At 50.7% G+C, this 26,597-nt stretch overlaps 1 protein-coding gene across 1 annotated transcript in view; it reads left to right on the top strand.

The window, feature by feature from the left end:
* LOC129714322 (transcription activator BRG1-like) overlaps positions 1-26,597 on the top strand; it is a 77,949-nt gene that overhangs the window by 24,484 nt on the left and 26,868 nt on the right. Inside the window, 16 exon segments of the mRNA XM_055663860.1 lie at positions 631-681; positions 2,285-2,415; positions 3,356-3,413; positions 3,972-4,031; positions 7,569-7,690; positions 8,261-8,411; positions 9,104-9,267; positions 10,370-10,436; positions 11,472-11,582; positions 13,712-13,954; positions 14,674-14,787; positions 15,622-15,729; positions 17,192-17,278; positions 18,129-18,175; positions 18,665-18,831; positions 24,377-24,540. Coding sequence (XP_055519835.1) covers positions 631-681; positions 2,285-2,415; positions 3,356-3,413; positions 3,972-4,031; positions 7,569-7,690; positions 8,261-8,411; positions 9,104-9,267; positions 10,370-10,436; positions 11,472-11,582; positions 13,712-13,954; positions 14,674-14,787; positions 15,622-15,729; positions 17,192-17,278; positions 18,129-18,175; positions 18,665-18,831; positions 24,377-24,540 — 1,845 coding nt within the window.

Here is a 26,597-nt window from a genome sequence, read left to right as displayed (position 1 = left end):
TTTCCGGGGGGGAGATCAGTCACTGGGGGAAGGAGTGTCCGAGGGGGGTGGGTGACTGGCAATCACCAAGGTGCAGAGTTAAGAAGGGTAACAGCCACAGGGAAGAAGCTGTTCCTGAACCTGTTGGTCCGGGAACGGAGAGACCTGTAGTGCCTCCCAGATGGGAGGAGGGTAAACAGTCTGTGGTTGGGGTGAGAGCAGTCCTTGACGATGCTGAGCGCCCTTTGCAGACATCGTCTGCTCTGGACAGACTCAATGGAGGGGAGTGAGGAACCGGTGATGCGTTGGGCAGTTTTCACCGCCCTCTGCAGTGCTTTCCGGTCCGAGGCAGAGTAGTTGCCATACCATACTGTGATACAGTTGGTAAGGATGCTCTCAATGGCGCAGCGGTAGAAGTTCACCAGAATCTGAGGTGACAGATGGACAGATGGGAGAGCGAGTGGTCTTCTGCTCTTCACTGAGATAAAGTGAACCTTGTAGAGAAGAGGCTTGACCCTGCAGACCCTCTCCAGGGTCACCATGGTGTCTATGCCATCTGTGGGCCCGTGTGCCTGCTGCCACCCACACTGTTGTTACCGTGGCTCATGTCCTCACTGCTGCTCCGTCTAAACTCTTCCCTTGTCTCAACAGAAGCAGGAAAACGTGGACGGCCTGGGCTCAGTGGTCGGCCCTGACGGTGAGGTGAGTGAGGGTTACCAACATTCTCACTCCCAAATAAGGGACAAGGTCAAAATACGGGACAAATTCCTGACGGCAATTCGTTGACCAACTCGGCCGTGGCTGGGTGAATGATGAGTTGGCCCCGGGCGCTGGACTGCACACAAAGCCCAGCCGGCGGGTCAGCTGAGGAGTTTTGCCCCGGGCCGCGCGACGCAGCATGCAAAGTCCGGCGCCCCGTCTAACACGCGAACCGATGATCGGCCATGAGAAGGAGGGGTGGTGGTGGTGTCGGCGGTAAGCCAAGGTCCAAAGGTCGGACAACTGGCTGGGCTGCCGACCGACAGGGCCACGGGCGAGGCGCTGCTGCTGCACTCCATGGGCTGCACTACGCCGGGACGGGTGAGGCGGGGTCGGACTCGACCCGACAGCCCCCTCGACCCGAGTAGTAGCAGTCAAATACGGGACAAGGATGGTCACGTATGGGGCAAACCAATTTAGCCAAATATACGGGACGTCCCGGCTAATAAGGGACAGTTGGCAACCCCAGTGAATAGGGAAGAATGGTTCAATGCTGCTTTTATTGTCACTTGCACAAACGCACAGTGAAATTCTGCTCTGACAAGCAGTGGAGTGGAGTATTGCCCGACCCAAGCACATCCCCGATTAGCAAGTGTACAGATATAGTCCACTGATCACGCATGCAAGAGGCGCCGCCAAGTGCAGTCCAGGCGTCTAGTTGTTCTGAGCGGTTCCCGTTCCAGGCGAGCCCCAGGCTGTTGCAGGGCTTCCAGCCATCGACCAGCGAACCCACGTCCCTCTCCACTCCTCGCCCGTCCACCTTTGTTTCCCAGAGGGTGGGAGCTCCCGCAGCCGACCTCGAGGGTGCTGTAGGCCAGTCCCTCTCCTCTCCTATGGGCCTCGCCCGTTGCGTCCGTCATCATTGCCGGCTCCACCTTCCCAGTCCCTGGCCTTCGGTGGATGAGCAGGGTCCGGCTTGACTCGCTGCCTGATGCAGGCCACGGTCTGCCGGGGAACTTGCTCAACGGCTCCCCCTGTAGGCCGCGACAGGCCAACACTTTGCGGGTTATCGGTGGTTGGCATTGGCCGAAGGGCCTGTGTTTCCAAGCTGTGAAATGCTCCAGCATTGGGATAGCACCTGTGAGGGCAATGTAGACAATAGACAATAGGTGCAGGAGTAGGCCTTTCAGCCCTTCAAGCCAGCACCGCCATTCAATGTGATCATGGCTGATCATCCCCAATCAGTACCCCGTTCCTGCCTTCTCCCCATATCCGCTATTTTTAAGAGCCCTATCTAGCTCTCTCTTGAAAGCCTCCACCGCCCTCTGAGGCAGAGAATTCCACAGACTCACCACTCTCTGTGAGGAAAAAGTGTTTCCTCGTCTCCGTTCTAAATGGCTTACCCCTTATTCTTAAACAGTGGCCCCTGGTTCTGGACTTGCCCAACATCGGGAACATGTTTCCTGCCTCTAGCGTGTCCAAACCCTTAACAATCTTAAATGTTTCAATGTAGAACTGGGGGGGTGGGGGGGGTGGTTGGAAGGTTTGCTGGAGACCGGTACGATGGAAAAAGCTCCAGTCACTGGGATCTCTGCTTCTCCTTCAGCTGCTGGACGAGACGAGCCAGATGAGTGACCTGCCGGTGAAGGTGATCCACCTGGAGAGCGGCCGCATCCTGTCCGGAGCCGAGGCCCCCAAGGCCGGACAGCTGGACACCTGGTTGGAAATGAACCCTGGGTGAGTGCACGAGAGGCCTCTCAGCCCTTCCATCCTAGCCTGCCACTCAGTGCAATCAACGGTTGATCTACACTGGTCATAGAGTTTAGTTTAGAGATACAGCACGGAAACAGGCCCATCGGCGCACCAAGTCTGTGCCAACCAGCGATCCCCGGGCACTATTCTACACACCCCAGGGTCAATTTACATTTATATCAAGCCAATTAACCTGCAACCCTATACGTCTCTGGAGCGTAGGAGGAAACCAAAGGTCTCAGGGAAAATGCGCACAGGTCACGGCGAGAACGTATAAACACCGTACAGACAGCACCCATAGTCAGGATCGAACTCGTGTCTCTGGTGCTGTAAGGCAGCAACTCTACCCGCTGCGCCACCTTGCTGTGTACTGTTATACAGAGTCATACAGCGTGGAAACGCACCTTTAGACCCAACGGCAACACCAACCAACGTGTCCCGTCCACACTAGTCCCACCTGCCTGCGTTTGGCCCATATCCCTCTCAACCTGTCTTATCCATGTACCTGTACAAATGTTTTTTAAATGATATGATAGTCCCTGCCTCAACTACCTGCTCCGGCAGCTCGTTCCATACACCCACCACCCTTTGTGTGAAAAAGTTATGCCTCAGGTGCCAATTAAATCTTTCCCCCAAAGGATTCGTCTCATCTTCCTAAATCCCTCAATTCCACAACCTTTCAAATACAGATCCAGACCAAGTTTCCAGCAACTGGTGGCCTGGAACCTCCTTTAATCCGGATAAAATTACGAGAGCCCACTTCAAATTTCACCCCCCCCCAGTTCGCTCGTCTACCTGTTACAGCTGTCCCAACTTGCGCTCCCCTCATCCCTTCCCCCCCCCCCCCCCCCCCCCCCCCCCCCCCCCCCCCCCCCCCCCCCCAGCGCTCCTCCATCTATAATTGTTCCCCTTCTCTTCCGAGCAGGTACGAGGTGGCCCCCCGCTCCGACAGTGAAGACACTGGGTCTGAGGAGGAGGAAGAAGTGAGTGCAAAGTAGATAGAGGGGGCAGACTGTGGTGTGCAGGAGCCCTGGGTCAAACGTACAACTGGTGGAGCTGTGCACCAAGAGAGCCCTACAGTGGGAAGTCAATCCCAGTTGCTCCACACACATAAACACACGCACGCACACACACACACACACACACACACACACACGCACGCACGCTCACACACACTCATCTTCCAGTCTTTTGACTCTGCTTATCTGTTAAAAATTAACTAACCCTGGGCCACATTTTTTTAACCTGCACAGTAATAAAGCAGTGAATGTAATCCCAATGGCAACACCAACCAACATGTCCCATCCACACTAGTCCCACCTGTCTGCGTTTGGCCACATTGTACCGATAGTGTTGCATCACAGCGGCATGTTAAAGCCGCCTAGTGTAGTTTTACACTGTGAGCCTTTGACCTGCTGTAGCAGAGGAGAGGGCGGAGTGGCCTGCCGTGGGCTGCTTGCTGGCCACCACCTGCACACTGTTATTTTTGCATGCCGTGCTTTTATTTTTTGTTACATGAACTGTCTTTAAAATCACGTCAGGACACGACAGACTGCGGGCCGCTAATCCTGTTGGAGGACCGGTCTCGTTCGGGACTGCTGGTAAGCTCGTTAGAACAAGTGTACGCTTCCGGGAGTCTTCGCCTGGCTGGTGAACGCATGGGATGAACCTGTCCTCGGACGAGGGAATCCAAATCCTTTCCCACCCCCCTGCTTACTAAAGGGCTTGCAGAGAGAGGGATACTGGAGCCATACCACATAAACACAGCCGTGTGCCTCTAGTGTTGAGTCAAGAGCCAAGAGTGTTTCATTCTCATACATCCCAAGACGGAACAGAGAAATTCTTACTTTAGTGTAGTTTAGAGATACAGTGCAGAAACAGGCCCTTTGTCCACCAAGTCCGCGCCGACCAGCGATGCTTGTACACGTAACACTGTCCTACAGGCGAGGGACAATTTACAATTTTTACCTGTTTGTCTTTGGATTGTGGGAGGAAACCATGGAAAACCCACGCAGTAACGGGTAGAACGTACAAACTCCTTACAGACAGTGCATGTAGTCAGGATCGAACCCAGGTCTCTGGCGCTGTAAGGCATCAACTCTATCGCTGCATTACTGTGCCTCCCAAAACAGCAGTACCACAGATAGGTAAACATAGTACTCTGTGACAGCCCCAGAGACCCGGGTTCGATCCTGACTACGGGTGCTGTCTGTACGGAGTTTTTACATTCTCCCTGTGACCGCGTGGGTTTTCTCCAGGTGCTCCCAGCTCCTTCAAAGACGTGCGGGTTTGTAGGTTAATTGGCTTTGGTAAAATTGTCCCGAGTGTATCGGATAGTGTTGGTGTATGGGGTGATCGGTGGTAAGCGTGGACTAGGTGAGCTGGAAGACCTGTTTCCGCTCCATGTGTCTAAAGTCTACCCATGTGAGAAACTATCCATTTGTAATATCCTTTGCCAGTTACATGCACAAGAGACTGCAGATACCAATGATTTGGATGAGGGGATTGAATATTTTGTGGCCACGTTTGCAGACGAGACGAAGATAGGTGGAGGAGCAGGTAGTGTAGTGAAAGCAGGGACTCTGCAGAAGGACTTGGACTGGTTAGGAGAGTGGGCAGAGAAATAGCAGATGGAATACAGTGTTGCAAAGTGTGGAGTCATGCATTTTGGTAGTAGGAATAAAGACCATAGACTATTTTCCAAATGGGGGGAGAATTCAGGATTCAGAAGTGCAAAGGGACTTGGGAGTGCTGGTGCAGGATTCCCAAAAAGTTAATTTGCAAGTCGAATGTCTCGTTGCACAATTCCTGCTTCCTGGACTCTATGCTGGAGTAATGAAGCAGGAGATACAGGCACACACTGAGCAACAACATTGGAAAGGCTTTGTTTTGATTCAATGTCCCCATCTCCCATCCGCTCATGAGCCTTTTGAAGACTTCTGCTGAAACGTGTTAACTCAGAACGGACAACTAACCTGCCAGTAGAGACATAGTTTAGTGTCTTAGTTACAGAATTCACACACTAATTCCTTAACAGCGGAGAATATGTAAGTTACTGACACATCGCTGTAACACTTGGAGCGGGGACCTGCGGAAATCCCCCCCTCCTGTGCCGAAGCTAACCTGACCCGTGGTGCGATCTTGTTTAAAACATGTGGATTTAGATAACTGTTAACTACTGTAACTGGACTAATAACCTGTAGCATGGAGCAATACTTCAGAAGCATGAGTTTGTATCTGACTGGAGAGTATAATTAACCTGTTTAATTATACTCAATAGTTTAATTATTGAGAGTTTAAAGTTGAATAAGTAAATCAATCTGGTGTTTAATAAGTAAAATGTTAGTCTATGTAACACTGACTGTGCTATGGGCAGAACGCTCGCCGATACTTTAATGTCCTCTGAAGAAATCTGTCGTCCAGTCCCAGTCGGCGAAGTAGCATCTGATGTGCTTCACTCATACCCCTTTCCTCAGTTCGAGGCAATGGGGGCTGAGGGATGAACGCTGGCCTTGTCTGTGGTATCCACAGCCTCAAGGACATGAATGGACATCCAGGACAAGAAGCTGAGTGGCGCAGTGGTAGAGTTGCTGCCTCACAGCGCGAGAGGGCCCGTCTCGGGTGCTGCCTGTGTGGAGTTTGCACGTTCTCCCTGTGACTGCGTGGGTTCCCTCTCAGTGCTGCGGTCTCCACCCACATCCCAAAGACGTGCGGGTTTGCAGATTAATTTGCCTCTGTCAATGACGCTCCCTCGTGTGCAGGGAGTGGATGAAAAAGTGGGATAACTTCGATCTGGTGTGAAAGGTAGATTGATGGTCTGAGCTGACTCTGCGGGGCCACATGGCGATAATTGCCCCTGTAAATTACCCCGTGTGTGGGGAGTGAGTTCTGGAACATCATAACACAACGGGCCCTTTGGCTCGGTCTGAGCTTACATCCAGTAACACCTCATTAAAGCAACAATAATAAACGTCAACCTCAACCTTAAACCCCCCCCCACCAGACAGCGTGTTCAACGTGTCTTCTACCAATCCTTGACTCGGACATCAAAGATGTTCGTTATGTGCAGGAAGGAACTGCAGATGCTGGTTTACACTGAAGACACAAAATGCTGGAGTAACACAACAGGTTGTGTTGTCACCATCTGGAATTGTCTTTCTAAACAAGATGAAGCTGGCAACTAATGCTGTTTTCCAAAAGGAAGTGGTTACATTCTCGTGGGAGTGGGGAAAGCCGTGAGAAAAGAGTGGGACTAAGTGGATAGTGCATAGTGCGGTCCTGGTGGGCGAATTGGTCTGTGTGCTTTGTGATTCTAATTAACCCCATTATAGCGCTGGTTATATTCCCAAAATGGAGACTCGAGAGACTACAGATGCTAGAATCCTGAGCTGAATACAAAGTGCAGGATCCCAACTTGAAGCCTCTATATGATTTTGTATACCTCTATAAGATCTCCCCTCATCCTCCTACGCTCCATGGAATAGAGACCCAGCCTACTCAAGCTCTCCCTATAGCGCACACCCTCTCGTCCCAGCAACATCCTCGTAAATCTTTTCTGAACTTGATTTGCCCTGTGATCTGCCATCACGGACATATGTTGGCCGTTCCTTCAGCATCAGGTCAAAGTCCCTTCAGAGCCTTGTCTTCATACTGTGGCGGTGTATCAATAAGGCTTGCTCACCCACAAGGGTGAAGAACGCACGGGGCAATAACCGCAGCTGTTGCCACAACTTGCGAATTAGTAAATGAAACACTTTTACTGGGCGGCGCGGTGGCGCGGCGGTAGAGTTGCTGCCTCACAGCGCCAGAGACCCAGGTTCAATCCTGACTACGGGTGAAGTAGGTACGGAGGTTGTCCCCTGTGACCTGTGATCACTCCAAAGATGTTCAGGTTTATAGGTTAATTGGCTTGGTATCAATGTAAAATTGTCCTTGGTGTGTGTAGGATAGTATTAGTGTGCTGGGGTCGCTGTGCACTCGATGGGCCAAAGGGTCTGTTTCCGCGCTGAATCTCTAAACTAAACTAAACTAAACTAAAGCTGTGCTCCGTGGGAACGGTGAGCGTCGCTGCTCGCGGGCGACGGGTACCTGTGTGGGGTCAATGCTCCCATCCGTTGATGTCTCTGTTTGGTGTTCAGGAAGAGGAAGAGGAGGAGCAGGCCGCCACCTCAGCGTTGCCTTCTGCTCCCGAGGAGCCGAAGAAGATTCAAGATCCGGACAGCGAGGAGGTGTACGAGCTGGACGCCAGGCAGATCATCGAGTAAGTGTGGCATCGGGGCAGGGGCAGAGTGGGTGGGAACCTGCTCAGGCAAAAGCAGGATGGAGGTGGTTTGGGAAAGAACTGCATTGTGATGCATCAGTTCCATAGACAATGCCCAATGTCCACAATGGGGTAGAGATGAAGCGGACAGTAGCCTAGCTTATGGAAGGACCGATCTTATGCCTAATTATAGAGGGGAACAAGCTGTTCCTGAATCGTGCGGTGTGCGCTTTCAAGGTTCTGTACCGGCTGTAGATATCTGCATGGGGAGTAATCTGGAATGGGATCAGTGTGTGCTAACCTGGAACATGGTGGGAGTAAACGGATCTGGAACAGAGTGAGTGGGCTGATCGGGAACAGTGGACTGATCTGGAACAGAGTGAGTGGATTGATCTGAAACAGAGTGAGTGGACTGATCTGGAACAGTGGACTGATCTGGAACGGTGAGTGGACAGAAGTGGAATGGGATACAGAGTGGACTGATCTGGAACCGCATGGAAGATGAAATGCAAGGCCGGACAATGTTTCCTTTGTCTGATGAGGTGACTGGGAATCTTTTCCTTCGTGCAGGAATGCCAAGCAGGACGTGGATGATGAGTACAGCGCGCCGCTCTCCAGTATACGCGGGCTACAGTCCTACTACGCAGTGGCCCACGCGGTGACTGAGAGGGTGGATATTCAGTCCACGCTGCTCGTGAACGGGTTACTGAAACAATATCAGGTAAGAGAGTGCTACTCACTATGCTTTTAAAGATGTCTGTGGGGGCCAAGACATTGGGTGTTCTTAAGACACAGATTGGCCGATACTTGATTAGTATGGGTGGCAGGGGTTATGGGAAGCGGGCAGGAGAATGGGGTTATTCCAGTGCTTTGAGACCATCTCCACCCTTTACTTCCCAAGTTTTTCCCCATCCACGCCTCTCTTCTCCAGCTTTCTCTCCCTTGCTAAAGAGAGTCAGAAGAAGGGTCCATACCGAAATGTCACCTGTTTTGCCACAGATGGCTGTGGAGGCCAAGTCATTTGGTATTTTTGAGGCAGAGATTGACGGATTCTTGATCAGTCAGGGTGTCGAGGGCTATGGGGGGGAAGGCAGTAGAATCTCTTGAGAGGGAAAGATAGATCAGCCATGATTGAATGGCGGAGTAGACTCAATGGGCCGAATGGCCTCATTATGTTCCTATCATTTATGAAAAGCCTCAATAGACAATAGGTGCAGGGGTTCGAGCTAGCACCGCCATTCACCGTCGCCCCTGGCTGCACGTTCCAGACTCAATGGGTGGAATGGCCTCATTCTTCTCCTGTGAATGATGAATTAATAAAATTGCTGGCCTTGTGTGTGTGTGTGTGTGTGTGTGTGGGCTGAATAACCTATTGTTTTGTCCGTTCTCTGTGGCGCTGTTAATGCTTCGCAGGTCAAGGGTCTAGAGTGGCTCGTGTCGCTGTACAACAACAACCTGAATGGCATCCTGGCCGATGAGATGGGTTTGGGGAAGACCATTCAGACCATTGCCCTCATCACCCACCTCATGGAGCACAAGCGCATCAACGGACCATTCCTCATCATCGTGCCTCTCTCGTAAGGAGATCTTTAGTTTAGTTTAGAGATACAGCGCGGAAACAGTCCCTTCGGCCCACCAGGTCCGCACTGACCAGCGAACCCCACACGCTAACACTCACCATTGGGCCACTCTCACCCTAAACACAGGGAGCAATTATACATTTTTGTACCAAGCCGATTAACATACAATCCCGTACGTCTTTGGAGTGTGGGAGGAACCCGGAGATCTCAGAGAAAAATCCACACCGGTCACAGGGAGAACGTACAAACTCCGTACAGACAGCAACCGTAGTCAGGATTGAACCCGGGTCTCTGGCGCTGTGTGGCAGCAACTTTACCGCTGTGCCACTCTCAGTGCCGGAGATGCCACAGATCTCCGCTCTGCTCCCTTTATGCCCCGAATATTAAGGAAGGAATTTTCACTCAAATTCCGCAGAATCCCACCTTCCATCCATTTAGTTTGTTTAGTTTATTGTCACATGTACCGAGGTACATCTTGTTGTTGCGTGCTAACCAGTCAGTGGAAAGACAATATATGATTACAATCGATCCATTTACAGATACATGATAAGGGAATAACGTTTAGTGTAAGGTAAAGCCAGCAAAGTCCGATTAAGGATAGTCCACTTTTCTTTTAAAGGAATATTTCACATCCATTTTGAACCACGGTGTATCCAAGGGAGTCCAATTTTTTTTTTAATTTAGAGATACAGCATGGAAACGGGCCCTTCGGCCCATCGAGTCCACGCCGACCATGGATCACCCTCACACACTAGTTCTATGTTATCCCACTTTCTCATCCACTCCCTACACACGAGGGGCAATTAAGCTACAAATCTGCACCTCTTTGGGACGTGGGGGGTAACCGGAGCACCCAGAGGGAACCCACGCGGTCACAGGGAGAACGTGCAAACGCCACACAGACAGTGCCCGAGGTCAGGATCGGACGCGGGTCTCTGGCACTGTGATGCCATGCTTTGGTTTTGAATCATCAGGGTGTGGGGGTGAGCTCTAGGCATGCTTCCAGCGCTGTAACCACACCCAGCACTCTACACTCAGCAACCGGTATTTACTGTACGGTGAGACACACCTCCAGTCACAACTCTGATTATCTTCACAGAACTCTCTCAAACTGGGCTTACGAGTTTGACAAGTGGGCACCGTCCGTATCACGGATCTCCTACAAGGTAACGCCTCCCTCCGCTCCGACACTCCGCTTCCCGCTGTTGTGAGCCGGGGCCACTAGTGATAATGGATGGCCTTAAACTTTCTGGGACTTAACGAAAAAAAGACAGAAGTGATTTTGTTCGGCCCTAATGGCTGCCGTGAACCTCCCTCTGTTGACTTGGGTCCACTTGCAGTGTTCGTAAAGCCAACAGTTTTAAACCTGGGTTTTATGATGGACGGTGATTTTAAATTAGATAAACAAATAGGCGCAGTGGTTAAGTCCAGCTTCTTTCACCTAAGGAAGCTGGCAAAGGTGAAGCCCATTCTCGAGCGGCAGCATTTTGAAACAGTAATTCACGCCTTTATTTCATCTCGGCTGGATTACTGTAATGCGCTCTACACTGGAGTCTCACGAGCTTCGTTGGCTCGTCTCCAGTTGGTCCAAAATGCTGCCGCTCGCCTTTTAACCGGAACTCGAAAGAGGGAGCACATTACGCCAATTTTGGCCTCCCTTCACTGGCTTCCAGTGCACTTTCGAGTTCATTTTAAAATTATTTTATTTGTTTTTAAATCATTGAATGGCCTCGCCCCGCCTTACCTCTCTGAGCTGCTCCACCTATATGCTCCTACCCGGTGCCTCAGGTCAGCGGATCAGCTGCTCCTTGAGGTACCAAGGTCTAAGCGGAAGCTCAGAGGGGATAGAGCCTTTTCTGTTGCTGCCCCGGCACTCTGGAACACCTTGCCGCTGCAGATCAGACAGGCCCCTTCACTGTCCATCTTTAAATCCTCCCTAAAAACTCACTTTTATTCACTGGCTTTCGACACTGGCTGAGACATTGTTCCTGTTTTAGTGCTTTTAATGTCTTTTAATTTTTTACTGTTTTTATAGTCCTGTCGTCTTAATGGTTTTAGTAGTTTGTAATAACTTTTTGTTGATTTCCCATGTACAGCACTTTGTGGTAACTGATGTTGTCTAAAAGCGCTTTATAAATAAAGTTATTATTATTATTATCATTGCTCTCTCTCTCTCTCTCTGTGTTTCTTCCACTACTCAGGGCTCCCCTGCTGCTCGAAGGGCCTTTATCCCGCTGCTTCGCAATGGCAAGTTCAACGTCCTGCTCACCACCTACGAATATATTATCAAGGACAAGCACGTCCTTGCCAAGGTAAACGTTTCCTCACCCCTCCTTGAAGATGTCCCTCATTCCCCCTCCGCCTCCTGCAGAGATGTTGACGGTGACACTTTATTGTCCCTTGTACCCAGGTGCAGTGAAATTCTTTGTTTTTGCACACAAAATACACAAAAGAGTCGCCACAAAGTGACAAAAATTGCTCATCCTTTTATCGTCCACCTCCCTGGGTCCCCCTTAGATCTTGGTGCCTCCCCCCATATGGGTCCCCCCCCCCCCCCCCAAACGCCCAATGCCCCCCCTTAGTTCTCAGCGGGTGCTCCACGCAGGGTCTCCCTTCTTGCCAGTAAACCTTAGTCTGACTCACCGACCTGGGCCCCATCTGGACTGTTGCTGGGTATCATCTTGTAACCATCCCCACACACATCCCACCCCTTCTGTGTGTCTGCTCGTTGTGAGCCGGGCCTCCCAGCGGAACCAGGATGATCCACTGCTCCGTTTCCGTGGTGATCCAGTTTCACTGGAGCCATGCTTCCCACACATTGCGCTTTAAGATTCAGATTCAATTTTAATTGTCATTGTCAGTGTACAGTACAGAGACAACGAAATGCATTAAAACACTTTGGACCCCTTTGTTTCCCACACGCCCTCTAAACTCGCCAAGTTCACTGGGAAAATCTATAACACCGCAGGCCCACCACCCATTTTGCCGGCAGCCTTCGGTTCCAGAGCTTTGCTGGGTAATCCGTTTTGCCGGACCAACAGTGGTCACAGCCTCGGGGGGAGGGGAGGGGGACGGCGAGATACTGGTCGCGGAAGTGGGCTATGGGAACGGATCTGCCGGCTCTGGGCGGGCCGAAGCTCCAGAGCCCCGGCCGCCGGGGGCAAATCTGACCCGCCGATCGGCCACCTCACCTGGCTGAGGGGCCAGATTTTCGGGGGGTGGGGGGGGACTTCTGAGGGGGATTTCAAGTGTGCTCTTGTAATTTAGACGTCCGGTGCCCCTCGTCCACAATCATGTACGGCCCAACAAATCTGTGGGCAGAGAAAGACCGAGGGGAGAGAGTCCAGTTGAGCTCATTTAGTGTATAAACATCATGAGAGGAATAGATCAGGTAGATGCACAGAGTCTCATGCCCAGAGCAGGGGAATCAAGAACCAGGGGTTTAAGGTGAAGAAGGGAAAGATTTAATAGGAATATGAGGGGCAGCTTGTTCCATACACCCACCACCCTTTGTGCGAAAAGGTTACCCCTCAGATTCATATTAAATCTTTCTCCCCTTTACCTTGGGGGCGCCGCATGATGGCAGCCTCGCCAACAGTCTGTCTGTCTTTTCGACTTTTTTTGTTATTTTTAGTGCTGTTAATGTTCTCAAACTTGTATTATGTGGGGGAGGGGGTCGGGGGAAACCTTTTTTCAATCTCTTACCTTGCCAGAGATGCGATTGTTTACTGGGTGGTATCTCTGGTCGCTCTGCGGCCTAACATCGTGGAGCTGGAGGCCTTGCTGGGGACTGGCTTTGAGCCCCACCGCGGGGCGTGGACTTACCATCGGTGCCGATTCCTTGCCTGGGATCGACGCTCCAACGGATTTGACCATCGAGGAGCTCGCAGTCTCGGGTAGAAACCAATGTCGGGAAGATCCAAACGACGCAGAAGATTTCGACCAGCCCCGACCCAGGGTCAGATGGCCCGGCGCGGGGGAGCTGAGATTTCCACCCGATGCAGGAGCTTGATCGCCCCGACGCGGAGGGCCCGACTGCTAGCTATGGGAGCCAAGATCGTCCCGTCAACGGAAGACTCGAGGCCTCCGACTGCAGGAGAACAAAGAAGGGAAGAGATTGAACTTTTTCCCACCTTCCATCACAATGAGGAATGTGGAGGAGTCACTGTGGTGGATGTTTATGTTAAAATGTATTTTGTGTGTTCTGTATTTTGTGTGTTCTGTTGCTTTTTATTGGTATGACTGTATGGCAAATCAAATTCCTCGTATGTTGGCGAATAAAGTATGATTATGATTCTGATTAAACCCATGTCCTTGGGTCCTCGATTCATCTACTCCGTGCAAGAGACTCTGTGCATCTACCCGATCTATTCCTCCCATGATTTTGAACGCTAACTAAATTCAACGGAGCTCTGTGTTCTCGGGCTTTCTCTGCCCACAGATCCGTTGGAAGTACATGATTGTAGATGAGGGGCATCGGATGAAGAACCATCACTGTAAGCTGACGCAAGTGCTGAACACTCACTACGTGGCTCCACGCCGCCTCCTGCTGACCGGTACGCCGCTGCAGAACAAGCTGCCCGAGCTCTGGGCCCTCCTCAACTTCCTGCTGCCCACCATCTTCAAAAGCTGCAACACCTTCGAGCAGTGGTTCAATGCCCCCTTTGCCATGACGGGCGAGAAGGTACGTGAGGGTGGAGTGGGGGGTGGGGGTCAGAGTTGGCATCTCGTGAAGGCACACACTGATCTAGACCTGGGCCGTTCAGTCAGATTGTATTAGGACGTAGTAGAGGGTGGTGCAGCGGTAGAGTTGCTGCCTCACTGCGCCGGAGACCTGGGTTCGATCCTGACTAAGGGTGCTGCCTGTAAGGAGTTTGTACGTTCTCCCCGTTACCTGCGTTGGTTTTCTCTGAGATCTCCGTTTTCCTCCCACACTCCAAGGACGTACAGGTTTGTAGGTTAATTGGCTTGGTATAATTGTAAATTGACGCTAATGTGTATAGGATAGTGTTAGTGCGCTGGGATCGCTGGGCGGTGCGGATTGGGTGGGCGCTGTCTCTCTAAACTAAACTAGACTCAAGGGCCAGAACGATAGGGAGAGGTTGGACAGGCTAGGACTTTATTCCTTTGAGCGCCGGAGGCTGAGGGATGATCTTCAATGTGTAGGAAGGAACTACAGATGCTGGTTTAAACCAAGGATAGACACGTAAAGCTGGAGTAACTCAGCGGGTCAGGCAACATCTCTGGAGAGAAGGAATGGGTGACATTCGGGTCTGAAGAAGGGCTCGACCCAAAACGTCACCCATTCCTTCTCTCCAGAGACACTGCCTGACCCGCTGAGTTACTCCAGCATTTTGTGCCTTTTTGCCATCTGACGTCTAACTTTCTCCTGGCGTAACGCAGGTCGATTTGAACGAAGAGGAGACGATCCTGATCATCCGGCGTTTACACAAGGTCCTCCGGCCCTTTCTGTTGCGGCGATTGAAAAAGGAGGTGGAAGCACAGCTTCCTGAGAAGGTAACGAGCCAGTCTGCGGTGCGGAGTGGAGGGCCAGTAGTTTCCAGGCTGACACCGACCGGTGTGCTGGTGTGGAAGCAGGGGCACATGGCCTTGTCTCTATAGACCGTCCATGATGCTTTTACTGGTGCAGAAATAAGTGACTGTGGCAGTCACGGTGGCACAGCGGTAGAGTTGCTGCCTTACAGCGAATATAGCGCCGGAGACCCGGGTTCCATCCCGACTACGTGTACAGAGTTTGTACGTTCTCCCCGTGAACTGCGTGGGTTTTCTCCGAGATCTCTGGTTCCCTCCCACACTCCAAAGACGTACAGGTTTGAAGGTTAATTGGCTTGGTAAATGTAAAAAATTGGCATTAGTGGGTGTAGGATAGTGTTAATGTGTGGGGATCGCTGGTCGGTGCGGACCCGGTGGGCTGAAGGGCCTGTTTCCACGCAGTATCTCTCTCCAGCATCCTCCCTCCAACCCCCTCACCATAATCAGTCTGTCGACCTATGACCTGCCGCACTTTGTTCTGCCTCTCTATTCCAGGTTTCTTCCACCTTTTCCCCTTCTATCCCCCCCCACACCCTACAATCACTAAAGAAGAGTCCCAACCCGAAACGTCACCTATCCATGTTCTCCAGAGATGCTGCCTGACCCGCTGATTTACTCCAGTACTTTGTGTCTTTTTCTGGCATTGTCACTGCCGGGACTTGGGTGACTGAGGGCGCAGTTGGCCGAGGAGGGGTGGGGGGGGCACGAGGGGCTGGATCTGAGCGGAGCGATCTCCAGCAGATCCCTGGTGCAAGGTGCGGCCGCCCCAGCTAACATGCTGCCCTGTCCCCTGCGCAGGTGGAGTACGTCATTAAATGCGACATGTCGGCATTGCAGAGGGTGCTGTACCGACACATGCAGGCCAAGGGAGTGCTGCTCACCGACGGGTCGGAGAAGGACAAGAAGGTTTGACAGCAACGATTAAATTCAATGCAATGATACGTTATTGTAGACCTAGATACAGTGGAATGCTATGCTTTGTACACAACCCGATCAAATCATACAGCAGACCTCACCCAGACCGTACACAAGGGTCGCCACATTCACCGAACAGCCCTATCTTCCGACTTGCCATCGCCGGGTCTCCCATCGGTCTCGGCGACCCACCTCGCCCTCCACTGCAGCGATCCGTCCATGTTGGTGGCTCGGGGCAGAGTTGGGCGATCACGGTGGAGTTGCTGCCTACGGGTGCTGTCTGTACGGAGTTTGTACGTTCTCCCCGTGACCTGCGTGGGTTTTCTCCGAGATCTTCGGTTTCCTCCCACACTCCAAAGACGGGCAGGTGTGTAGGTTAATTGGATTGGTAAATGTTAAAATTGTCCCTAGTGGGTGTAGGATAGTGTTAATGTGCGGGGATCGCTGGTCGGCGCGGACCCGGTGGGCCGAAGGGCCTGTTTTCCGTGCCATATCATTAATCTAAACCAAAAAAAAACTAAAGTTCAAAGTCCATGGTGGGCGAGCGGGGCAGATCCACCGCTCTCTGTTTGGATACCCTGAATACTGAACGCTTTATTGTCTCAGTGATATTCTTTGTTTTGCATAGCCAAGGTATGCAAAGAGCCGGCACATAAAGGGCGCCAAAACGTACAAAGTATCCCGCGTCAGGCCCTCCTTATCTCTTCCCCGTCCTCACGGTGGTTCCACCACGCCAGGTCCTCCTTTGTTCCCGGTGGCGCGTGACCTCCAGCTCCCAGGTAGCCCGTCCTCGACCGCCGGCACCTTCAACGACCACCGCACCGACTCTTTGTTGATCGCCAACGGGTCCGCTCCTGACGCCTCCACACCGTAGACGAAGGCTCTGTCCTCGGGGCACCGTCCACCCAGGCCCGCGGTATCGGCCGATCGTTGCTGTTGCAGCCGGAGAAGCGGTTGTTGAACGCGGAGTGACTCCCCCCGTGCAGCACCTGCACGTCACGTCACGTCTCACGGTGTTGCCGTTGCTGCCCCCTCACCGGCAGCGACAGGTCTTCATTCACCCCTCTCTCTCGTGTGTGTGTGTGTGTGTGTGTGTGTTGCAGTCAGTCTAACCCCCTGGGTCCAGCTACGACTCGTGGCAACACTGTCGTCCAGCGGTAGAGCTGCTGCCTCACAGCGCCAGAGACCTGGGTTCCATCCTGACCACAAGTGCTGTCTGTACAGAGTTTGTACACTCTCCCTGTGACCAAGTGGGTTTCCTCCGGGTGTTCCAGTTTCCTACCACGCTCCAAAGACCCTCTGCCTCGGGTGGGGTGCGGGGGCAGAGAAGCTTCTGACCTTCTAAGCAGGATTGCATTTCCCTTGATCGTGTATTATCCATGTGTCACAAACCTTTTCTGTTGAGGTTAGGCTTTGACTTTTAACCGTGTACTCTCTGCCAACTCCTCTGCAGGGCAAAGGCGGCACCAAGACTCTGATGAACACCATTATGCAGCTGAGGAAGATTTGCAACCACCCGTACATGTTCCAGCAGATTGAGGTAGGCAGTCCTGCCCTGGGGCTGTGTCACCAGAGGGTGGGTTGGTGCATTCTTCTCCTTAAGCCCCCCCTCCCCCTCCCTCAATCCCATCCCCCCAATCCGACTAATCTCAACGTTCAGCTGCAGAAACAAGGAACTGCAGGTGCTGAGTTACCAAGGAACGACACAGTGCTGGAGTAACTTAGCGGGTCAGGCAGTATCCCTGCAGAACATGGATAGGTGATGGGTGATGTTTCAGGTCAGGACTGATGTTTTACCTCGGATGGAAGAAGGGTCCCGACCCGAAACGTCACCTATCCATGTTCTCCAGGATGCTGCCTGACCTGCTGAGTTACTCCAGCATTTTGTATCTATCCTCACTTTACAACTTCTACTCGAGTGCGTGTTTGTCCCCGGGGTGGGTAAGCCATCAGGCAGAGCGATGCAGAGCGGAGGTGAAAGGGGAGGGTACACGGGTAGAAGGGAGAAGCTGTGACTCCTGAGCCTGGGGCCAATGATTATAAGGCACAGGAGCTGAATTAGACCATTGGGCCCATCGAGTCTACTCTGCCATTCGATCTTGGCTGAGTAGACTCAAGTTTTTCCCTCTCAACCTTCTCCCCCTTACTAATCAAGAATCAGTCAATCTCCGCTTGAAAAACACCCAATGACTTGGCCTCGACTTGATGGGCCAAATGGCCTAATTCTACTCCTAGAACGAATTAACTGCGTGATAGGCTGGATATGGTGTTTCTCGGTTAAGTTTGCTTTGTTAACACATGGATAAGATTCCTCTGGGAATTGAGGACATTGCCATGATTATTCATGTCCTTTCCATTTCATTTCTTGATACTTTGTCTTTATTGACTAGGAATCCTTCTCAGAACACCTGGGATTCACAGGAGGCATTGTGCAAGGGTAAGTCAGACACGTCTCCAACAGCCTAACCACTTGGGATGAGTGGGCTTAAGTGTTTAATGAATTGAAACAAGTGGGTGAGTTTCATCAATAGAGGATGAACCATATTTCCCCGACTAGACTTAGACACACACGGCAACTGTGTGTTGAATTTCAAACCAAGCTGCTGCCAGACAAGAACAAATAATAGTAAATGAAAGTTTAAAAAACAAACTGTGGGTGCCGTAAATCTTAAACTATAAAACCAGAAGTGCTGGAAACACTCAGCGGGTCAGGCAGCATCTGCGGAAAGAGAATCAGCGTTAATGTTTCATGTCCAAGAGCTGGTCGAAGGATCACGGACCTGTCTACACAGATGCTGCCCGCCCTGTGGAGTGTTTGCGGCATCTTGTTTGTATTTGAGACGTAGATGGTGATGGTTTTGACTGTGGGAGGACTGTGTGTGTGGCGGTGGATGTGTTAAGTGGGAGTGTCGCTGTTCGCTGGCAGGGCTGACCTTTACCGGGCCTCGGGAAAGTTTGAGTTGCTGGACCGGATCCTCCCCAAACTGCGGGCGACGAACCACAGAGTGCTGCTCTTCTGCCAGATGACCTCGCTCATGACCATCATGGAAGACTACTTCGCCTACCGCAGCTTCAAGTATCTCCGGCTGGATGGTGAGTGGCACATCTAACTCTTCCCACCCCGACTAGACACCCCTTCTGCTTCAACCTCCCACCGATTTAGTCTCAGAGATACAGCACAGAATCAGGCCCTTCGGCCCATTGAGTCTGCGCCGACCAGCGATCCCCGCACACTAACACTATCCTACGTACACTAGGGACAATTTACAATAATACCAAGCCAATTACAAACCTGCACGTCTTTGGAGTGCGGGAGGAAACAGGACATCCCGGAGAAAACCTACGCAGGTCACGGGGAGAACGTACAAACTCCATACAGACAGCACCTGTAATCAGGATCGAACACGGGACTCAGGCATTGTATGGCACCAACTCTAACGCTGCACCATTGTACGTTAGAGGGAGTACAGAGAAGGTTCACCAGACTGATTCCTGGGATGTCAGGACTTTCATATGAAGAAAGACTGGATAGACTCGGCTTGTACTCGTTAGAATTTAGAAGATTGAGGGGGGATCTTATTGAAACTTACAAAATTCTTAAGAGGTTGGACAGGCTAGATGCAGGAAGATTGTTCCCGATGTTGGGGAAGTCCAGAACTAGGGGTCACAGTTTAAGGAAAAGAGGGAAGTCTTTTAGGACCGAGATGAGAAAATCATTTTTTACACAGAGAGTGGTGAATCTGTGGCACAGAAGGTAGTTGAGGCCAGTTCATTGGCTATATTTAAGAGGGATTTAGATGTGGCCCTTGTGGCTTAAGGGATCAGGGGGTATGGAGAGAAGGCAGGTACAGGAAACTGAGTTGGATGATCAGCCATGATCATATTGAATGGTGGTGCAGGCTCGAAGGGCCGAATGGCCTACTCCTGCACCTATTTTCTATGTTTCTATGTACCACCCCTAGTCTGATAGTTTAGTCAGAGGGTGGTGAATCTGTGGAATTCATTCCTACAGACGGTTGTGGAGGCCAAGTCAAAGGATATTTTTAGATTCAGATTCAGATTCAGATTCAATTTTAATTGTCATTGTCAGTGTACAGTACAGAGACAACGTCGTTGTACGTTGTATCATCTGCATACTTTTAAGATGTAGATTGACAGATTCTTGAATAGTACAGGTATCAGAGGTTATGTGGCGAAGGCAGGAGAATGCGGTTGAGAGGGAAAGATAGATCAGCCATGATTAAATAGCAGAGTAGATTTGATGGGCCGAATGGCCTAATTCTGCTCCTAGAAGTTTAGTTTAGAGAGATACAGTGTGGAAACACCGAGTCCACTTCATCCATCGATCACACTACACTAGCTCTATCCTACACAGTCGGGACAATCTACAGAGCCCAAATTAACCAACAAACCTGTACGCCTTTGGACGTGGGAGGAATCCAGAGCACCCGGAGAAACCCCACACGGTCACGGGTAGAAGGGACAAACTCCGTGCAGACAGCACCCGTTTGTCAGTGGGACAGGCAGCATCTCTGGAGGAAAAGGACACAGGACATTTCGAGTCGAGACCCGAAGGCCATATATCTGCATTTCCTCCAAAGATGCTGCCTGACCCCGCTACTCCAGCATTTTGTGACAATCTTTAGAATTTCACCACCGATGTGGAAATTCCACAGTTGGGCAGCAGGGGGAGCTCCAGACCTCTCAGTGACAGAGTTTGGATCTAAAACATTCCCAAATCCTAGCCACACTTCCAGCAGCAGTCCATTCACTCTGACCTCATCCCAACTCTTGGGTGCGGTTGGGGGGCATAGATGATGCTGAACTGGGCTCAACAGGTTTACAGGGGCAGCCAAAATGTGCAGGGAGGAACTGCAGAGACTGGTTTACACTGAAGATAGACACAAGATAGATACTTTTTACTCGTAGGTAGGTCGTGATGGTAGTCGTAGGTCGGTAACTGGCCCGAGAAAAAAAAATGCAAACATGACAACATTTTATCATGTGATCATTTTCCACTCGTAGCTAGTCATAGATGGTCTTAATAATAATAATAATAAATTTTATTTATGGGCACCTTTCAAGAGTCTCAAGGACACCTTACAAAAATTTAGCAGGTAGAGGAAAAACATGTAAGGGGAATGAAATAAATAGTAGAGACATGACTAGTACACAAAGTAAAGACAGAATTCAATACAAAACACAATAATAAGGCAATTAATGCACAGATGAAAAGGGAGGGGGAGTGTGGGGTTAAGGATAGGCAGAGGTGAAGAGATGGGTTTTGAGTCTGGACTGGAAGATGGTGAGGGACACGGAATTGCGGATCAGTTGGGGGAGGGAGTTCCAGAGCCTGGGAGCTGCCCTGGAGAAGGCTCTGTCCCCAAAACTGCGGAGGTTGGACTTGTGGATGGAGAGCAGACCGGCTGATGTGGATCTGAGGGACCGTGAGGGTTGGTAGGGGGAGAGGAGGTCAGTGAGATATGGGGGGGGGGGGGGGGGGGCAGATGGTGGAGGGCTTTGTAGGTGAGGATCAGGATTTTGTAGGTGATCCGGTGGGAGATGGGGAGCCAGTGAAGTTGTTTGAGGACTGGAGTGATGTGATGCCAGGATTTGGTGTGGGTGATGAGTCGGGCGGCTGCGTTCTGGACCAGTTGGAGTCGGTTGATGTAGGTGGAGCTGATGCCAAGGAGAAGTGAGTTGCAATAGTCCAGTCTATGAAGGCATGGAGATGAAGGCATGGATGAGTCTTTCAGCAGCGGGCGGTGTGAGAGAGGGTCTGAGTTTGGCCTTAGGTGTGGAAGACTGAGGTCGAGGGGGGTCGTAGGAGTTTGTAGACCTAGTCGTAGGATGTTGTAGACATAATCGTAGGAGTTCGTAGGAGGTCTTTTACTTCAGCGAGTCAACACGGCCTTGGCATTTTTTTTAACTCGTCTAGCGTCTTCTAAACTCGTAGATTAGATTGTTCAAGTGGGACAGGCCCTTTACACTCTGTGTTCTGGGTCTCGTCATCACCATTTCCTCTGCACCTGCAATAGAGCCAACCTGCCACTGGGTGGTGCTGCCTGCCATCACCACCGCAGCCTGAATTACCTTCCTGGACACGAGAGACTTTACTTTCCATACCTTTTTCAAGATCGAGGTTTCGTTGGCAAGGCTTATGTAAACTGCCCAACCCCCAGTCACTCTTGAAACTATCGGCTCAGGCTGTATAAGGTAGCACTTCTTCCCCAAGCTGAGCAGTTGGGTTTTCTGAAGGATCCAGACCTGAAACGTCATCTATCCACCTTCTCCAGAGATGCTGCCTGACCCGCTGTGTTACTCCAACACTTTGTGTCCTGTTTTGTAAACCACCAACTGCAATCCCTTGTTTCTACATTTTGTCTGGGATTTTTATGGTCACTTTTTAAGTTCATATACACACTTTTTCATTGATTGATTTCTCGATTGATATTTTAGTGTCAGGTGTACTTGGTACAGGGAGATTCTTTGCATGCAGTGCACACGTATGCAAGAGCCGTCAAGTGAAGGGTGCCGACTATGTTATAAAAGTGTTGAAACAGGATTCAAATCTCATATCCTCCAAAATGATGGATCTAAAGACAACAGTGCTGGAGTAATCCAGAGAGTCAAAGAGATGTCCACATTCTCCAGAGATACAGCCTGACCTGCAGAATTACACCAGCACTTGGTGTCTTTATTTGTAAATAGCCTCCATGTTTCTTTGAGTCTGCAGTATTCTGGATCTAATTCGGTACCATAGCTTTAAGTTGAGAGGGCAAAGTGGAAAAGAGATGTGGGGGGGGGGTTTCTACACAGGGTGGTGGGCGCCTGGTATACGCTACCAGGGGTGGTGGTGGAGGCATATACGATAATGATGTTTGAGGATTTTGTCGAGGCACATGGATATGCAAGGAATGGAGGGATATGGATCATATATGGTGGGAGTTTAGCTCAGCATCATGTTCGGCACGGAGAGTGTGGGCCGAAGGACCTGTTCCTGTGCTGTACTGTTCTATGTATAACCTACCTCACAAGTGTCACTGGAAGCAGTGGAAGGACATTGTTCCTGTTGAATTTTGCCCTCGGCCCTGAACATCAGACTGTTCGGCGGGAACGGGCATGTGACCCAGGCAGCCGTCCAAGATGGCGGAAGGCTTGGACCTCAGTCCTCCCCCTGTTTGGAGATGCCGCATTGCATTTCGACCCACAGAGTCCGTGATCACCCGCTCACACGAGTTCTATGTTATCCCACTCTGCATTCACTCTCTACACGTTGGAGCTCACGTTTTGTAGACTTCTATACTCTCTACAGAATAGTTGGAAGAAGCAATCCTACACCAAACCCCTACACCCCCCCCCTCACTCGAGTGACTAGTCTTCATGAGGCAGCAGAGGAGCACAGCCACTTACACACCCAACTTATCACTATGGTCTTGGTAGGCAAGCTCACAATTGCACTGAAGGCTTCCATGAATGCATGTTCCTCCATCACACTGAACTCCATCAGGCTGGCACAGTGTCAGAGCTTAAAAGGAAATCGAAGTCTTTATCAACGCACTGGATGTATTTGTGAATGTTATCCATTACTATTATTAACGTTTGGCAACGCTCATAATATCAGGGTGGCACAGCGGGTAGAGCCACTGCCTCACAGCGCCAGAGCCCTGGGTTCCATCCTGACCATGGGTGCTGTCTGTGCGTGGAGTTTGCATGTTCTCCCTGTGACTGCGTGGGCTTCCGCCAGGAGCTCCAGTTTACTCCCACATTACTTACAAGGTTAATTCCCAGGGATGGCGGGACTGTCATATGCTGAGAGAATGGAGCGGCTCGGTTTGTACACTGCAGTTTAGAAGGATGAGAGGGTATCTTATTGAAACATATAAGTTTGTTATGGGTTTGGACACGCTAGGAAGCAGGAAACATGTTCCCGATGTTGGGGGAGTCCAGAACCAGGGGCCACAGTTTAAGAATAAGGGGTAAGCCATTTAGAACGGAGATGAGGAAACACTTTTACTCACAGAGAGTGGTGAGTGTGGAATTCTCTGCCTCAGAAGGCAGAGTTCTCTGGATACTTTCAAGAGAGAACTAGATAGAAAGATAGTGGAGTCAGGGGATATGGTGAGAAGGCAGGATTGGGGTACTGAATGATCAGTCATGATCACATTGAATGGGCCAAATGGCACCTATTGTCTATTGTCTATAATCCCAAAGACATGCGGGTTTGTGGGTTAATCGGCCCAATGTAAAATTGCATCGAGTGAGTAGGGAGTGGATGAGACGGTGGGTATAGACTTTCCGCTGACTAGTTAGCACGCACAAAAACTTTTCACTGTACGCGTGATTAAAAGCTAAACAAACGTTAAACTTAAACTAAACTATTACACCAAAATTAAATTAAATAAACCAAGCTTAGACTAAAACTATTAAACACACTAAACTTAGACTAAAAGTAAACTTAAACTAAACTGAATCTTAAACTAAAACTAAACTGAAACAAAATTAGTGTGTGAACTGGTGATCTGGGTGGGCATGGACTCGGTGGGCCGAAGGGCCTGTTTCCATCCCGACCTCGGGTGCTGTCTGTGTGGGGCTTCTCCACCGCGCCTTCTAACCAGCTGTTCTCGGCCGTTTCCAGGGACGACCAAGTCTGAGGACCGTGGGATGCTCCTGAAGACCTTCAATGAGCCCAACTCGCACTACTTCATCTTCTTGCTGAGTACGCGGGCGGGGGGCCTGGGCTTGAACCTGCAGGCCGCTGACACCGTCGTCATCTTCGACAGCGACTGGAACCCGCACCAGGTAAGGTCCGCGGAATCCCGCACTGCCCAAACCTGCCCTCTTCCCTCTCTCTGCGGAGTCCTCTGTGGGGAGTCCACGGGAGCTGGCAGTGCCCTCCCTCACTCTGTGGGGAGTTACCCCCTGCCTGCCGTCCCACTGGGCCACCGGGTCCCCAGCAGCAGCTCTGCAGCAGCAGGAGACCTCTCACACCACCAGCCGTCCCTTTGCAACCTGGGACACAACTTTCAGATTCTACTAGCGCACTATAGAGGGTTGCTGCATCTGACCTGGTTTAGTTTTCACCCTGAAAAGGAGGAAAGCAAATACCCATCACACCTCATGGATCAACCACGTTAGAGTCATACAACACGGAAACAGGCCCTTCATCCCAACTCCAACCGTGCCCCAAAGCAATGTGCCCCAACCATTCCTGGAAATAAACACTCTGTGCTTTCACCCTCTCCAGTCCCTATATGAACGCTCCTCTCCCAGGATCTCCCCTCAGCCTCCTGCACTCCCAAGGAATAAAGTCGCAGCCTGCCCAACCTCTCCCTACAGCTCGGGCCTTTGTGCCCACCTGTGACACCACTTTCAGAGGGAGCTGTGTACCTGCACTCCTAGATCCTTCTGCTCTAACAGTCACTGTGAAGTTCCTGACCTGGTTTGACCTTCCGAAATGCAACACCTCGCACTTATTTAAATTAAACTCCACTTGCCATTCCTCAGCCCATGTACCCAACCGATCATTCTTGATATTGTTGGGCCTAGGATCTAGAGGCTGGAAAGAGATCCTATCTAAAATTGTGTTTAATTACCATGATGAGATCTGGGGCTATATCTAGGGTGAAAAAAATGAGACTAATAATACAAAACTAACTATTCCTGACTATTTCTCATCATCTCCATGTAATTGATCTTATAGACGTACATGAAATCACAAGGGGAATAGATAGCCAAAGGGTCATCAGGAATAGGAGTAGAATTAGGCCATTCGGCCCATCACTCAGCCCGGCCATTCAATCATGGCTGATCTATCTCACCCTCCTACCCTTATTCTCCTGCCTTCTCCCCATAACCCCTGACACCTGTACTAATCGAGACTATCTATCTCTGCCTTAAATGTAAGGGTAAATACACAGTCTTTTTCCAAAGAACATTGGTTTAATAGGAACCCGAGGGACAACTTTTTCACACAGGGTGGTAGGTATATGGAACAATGTATTGGAGGAGATAGTTGAGACAGGCACTATAACAGTATTTGAAAGACATTTGGATAGGTACATGGATAGGAAATGTTTCGTGGGACATGGGCCAAATACAGACAAATGGGATTGGTTGTCGGCATGGATGGGTTGGGCCGAAGGGCCTGTCTTGGTGCTTTGTGACTCTGTGACTGTAGCAGGCAGGGTGAACACAAGGCCAGGTAGGCAGCACAATCTTCCCATGGTTGCCTGGGCACCATAGATCGACTCAGATCCCTCCAAGTGGCATTGGATTAAAAATGGGCAAAACCCTGACTGCCGGTTCTGTGTTTGAGCCTGATGGTGAAACCAGACTCCGCAGGTAACAGGGCTGGTGTTGGAAGTGATTGTTCTCAGAACCATTCACAGCAACACTTTCACTGCTGTCAACTTCTATAATTACAACTTCCGAGAATTAACTACCTCATTGCCTTTCCCTTCCACAGAGCAGTGATGTGGAACATTCTTCCTTTAGTCATATACAAAATGCTGGAGTAACTCAGCAGGTCAAACAGCATCCCTGGAGAACATGGATAGTCGACGTTAGGGGTAGGGTCCCTTCTTCAGTCGGAAGAAGGGTCCCGACACCTATCATCGATGTTCTCCATAACTGCTGTCTGAAGTCTGAAGAAGGATCTCAACCCGAAACGTCACCCATTCCTTCTCTCCAGAGATGCTGCCTGTCCCAGCATTTTGAGTCTACCTGCTGAGTAATGGGCCAGTCCCACTCACGCGACTCTATCGGCGACTGCCGGCAACCTTCATAGGTCGTTGCAGATCTCCGAAAATTTTCAACATGTTGAAAATTCAGCTGCGACCAGAAAGACGCTACTAGTC

The sequence above is a fragment of the Leucoraja erinacea genome, chromosome 39 (genome assembly GCF_028641065.1).
Source record: "Leucoraja erinacea ecotype New England chromosome 39, Leri_hhj_1, whole genome shotgun sequence".
Lineage (NCBI taxonomy): Eukaryota > Metazoa > Chordata > Chondrichthyes > Rajiformes > Rajidae > Leucoraja > Leucoraja erinaceus.
Note: the sequence above shows the minus strand (reverse complement) of the source record. Positions and strands in the feature narration are given on the sequence as shown.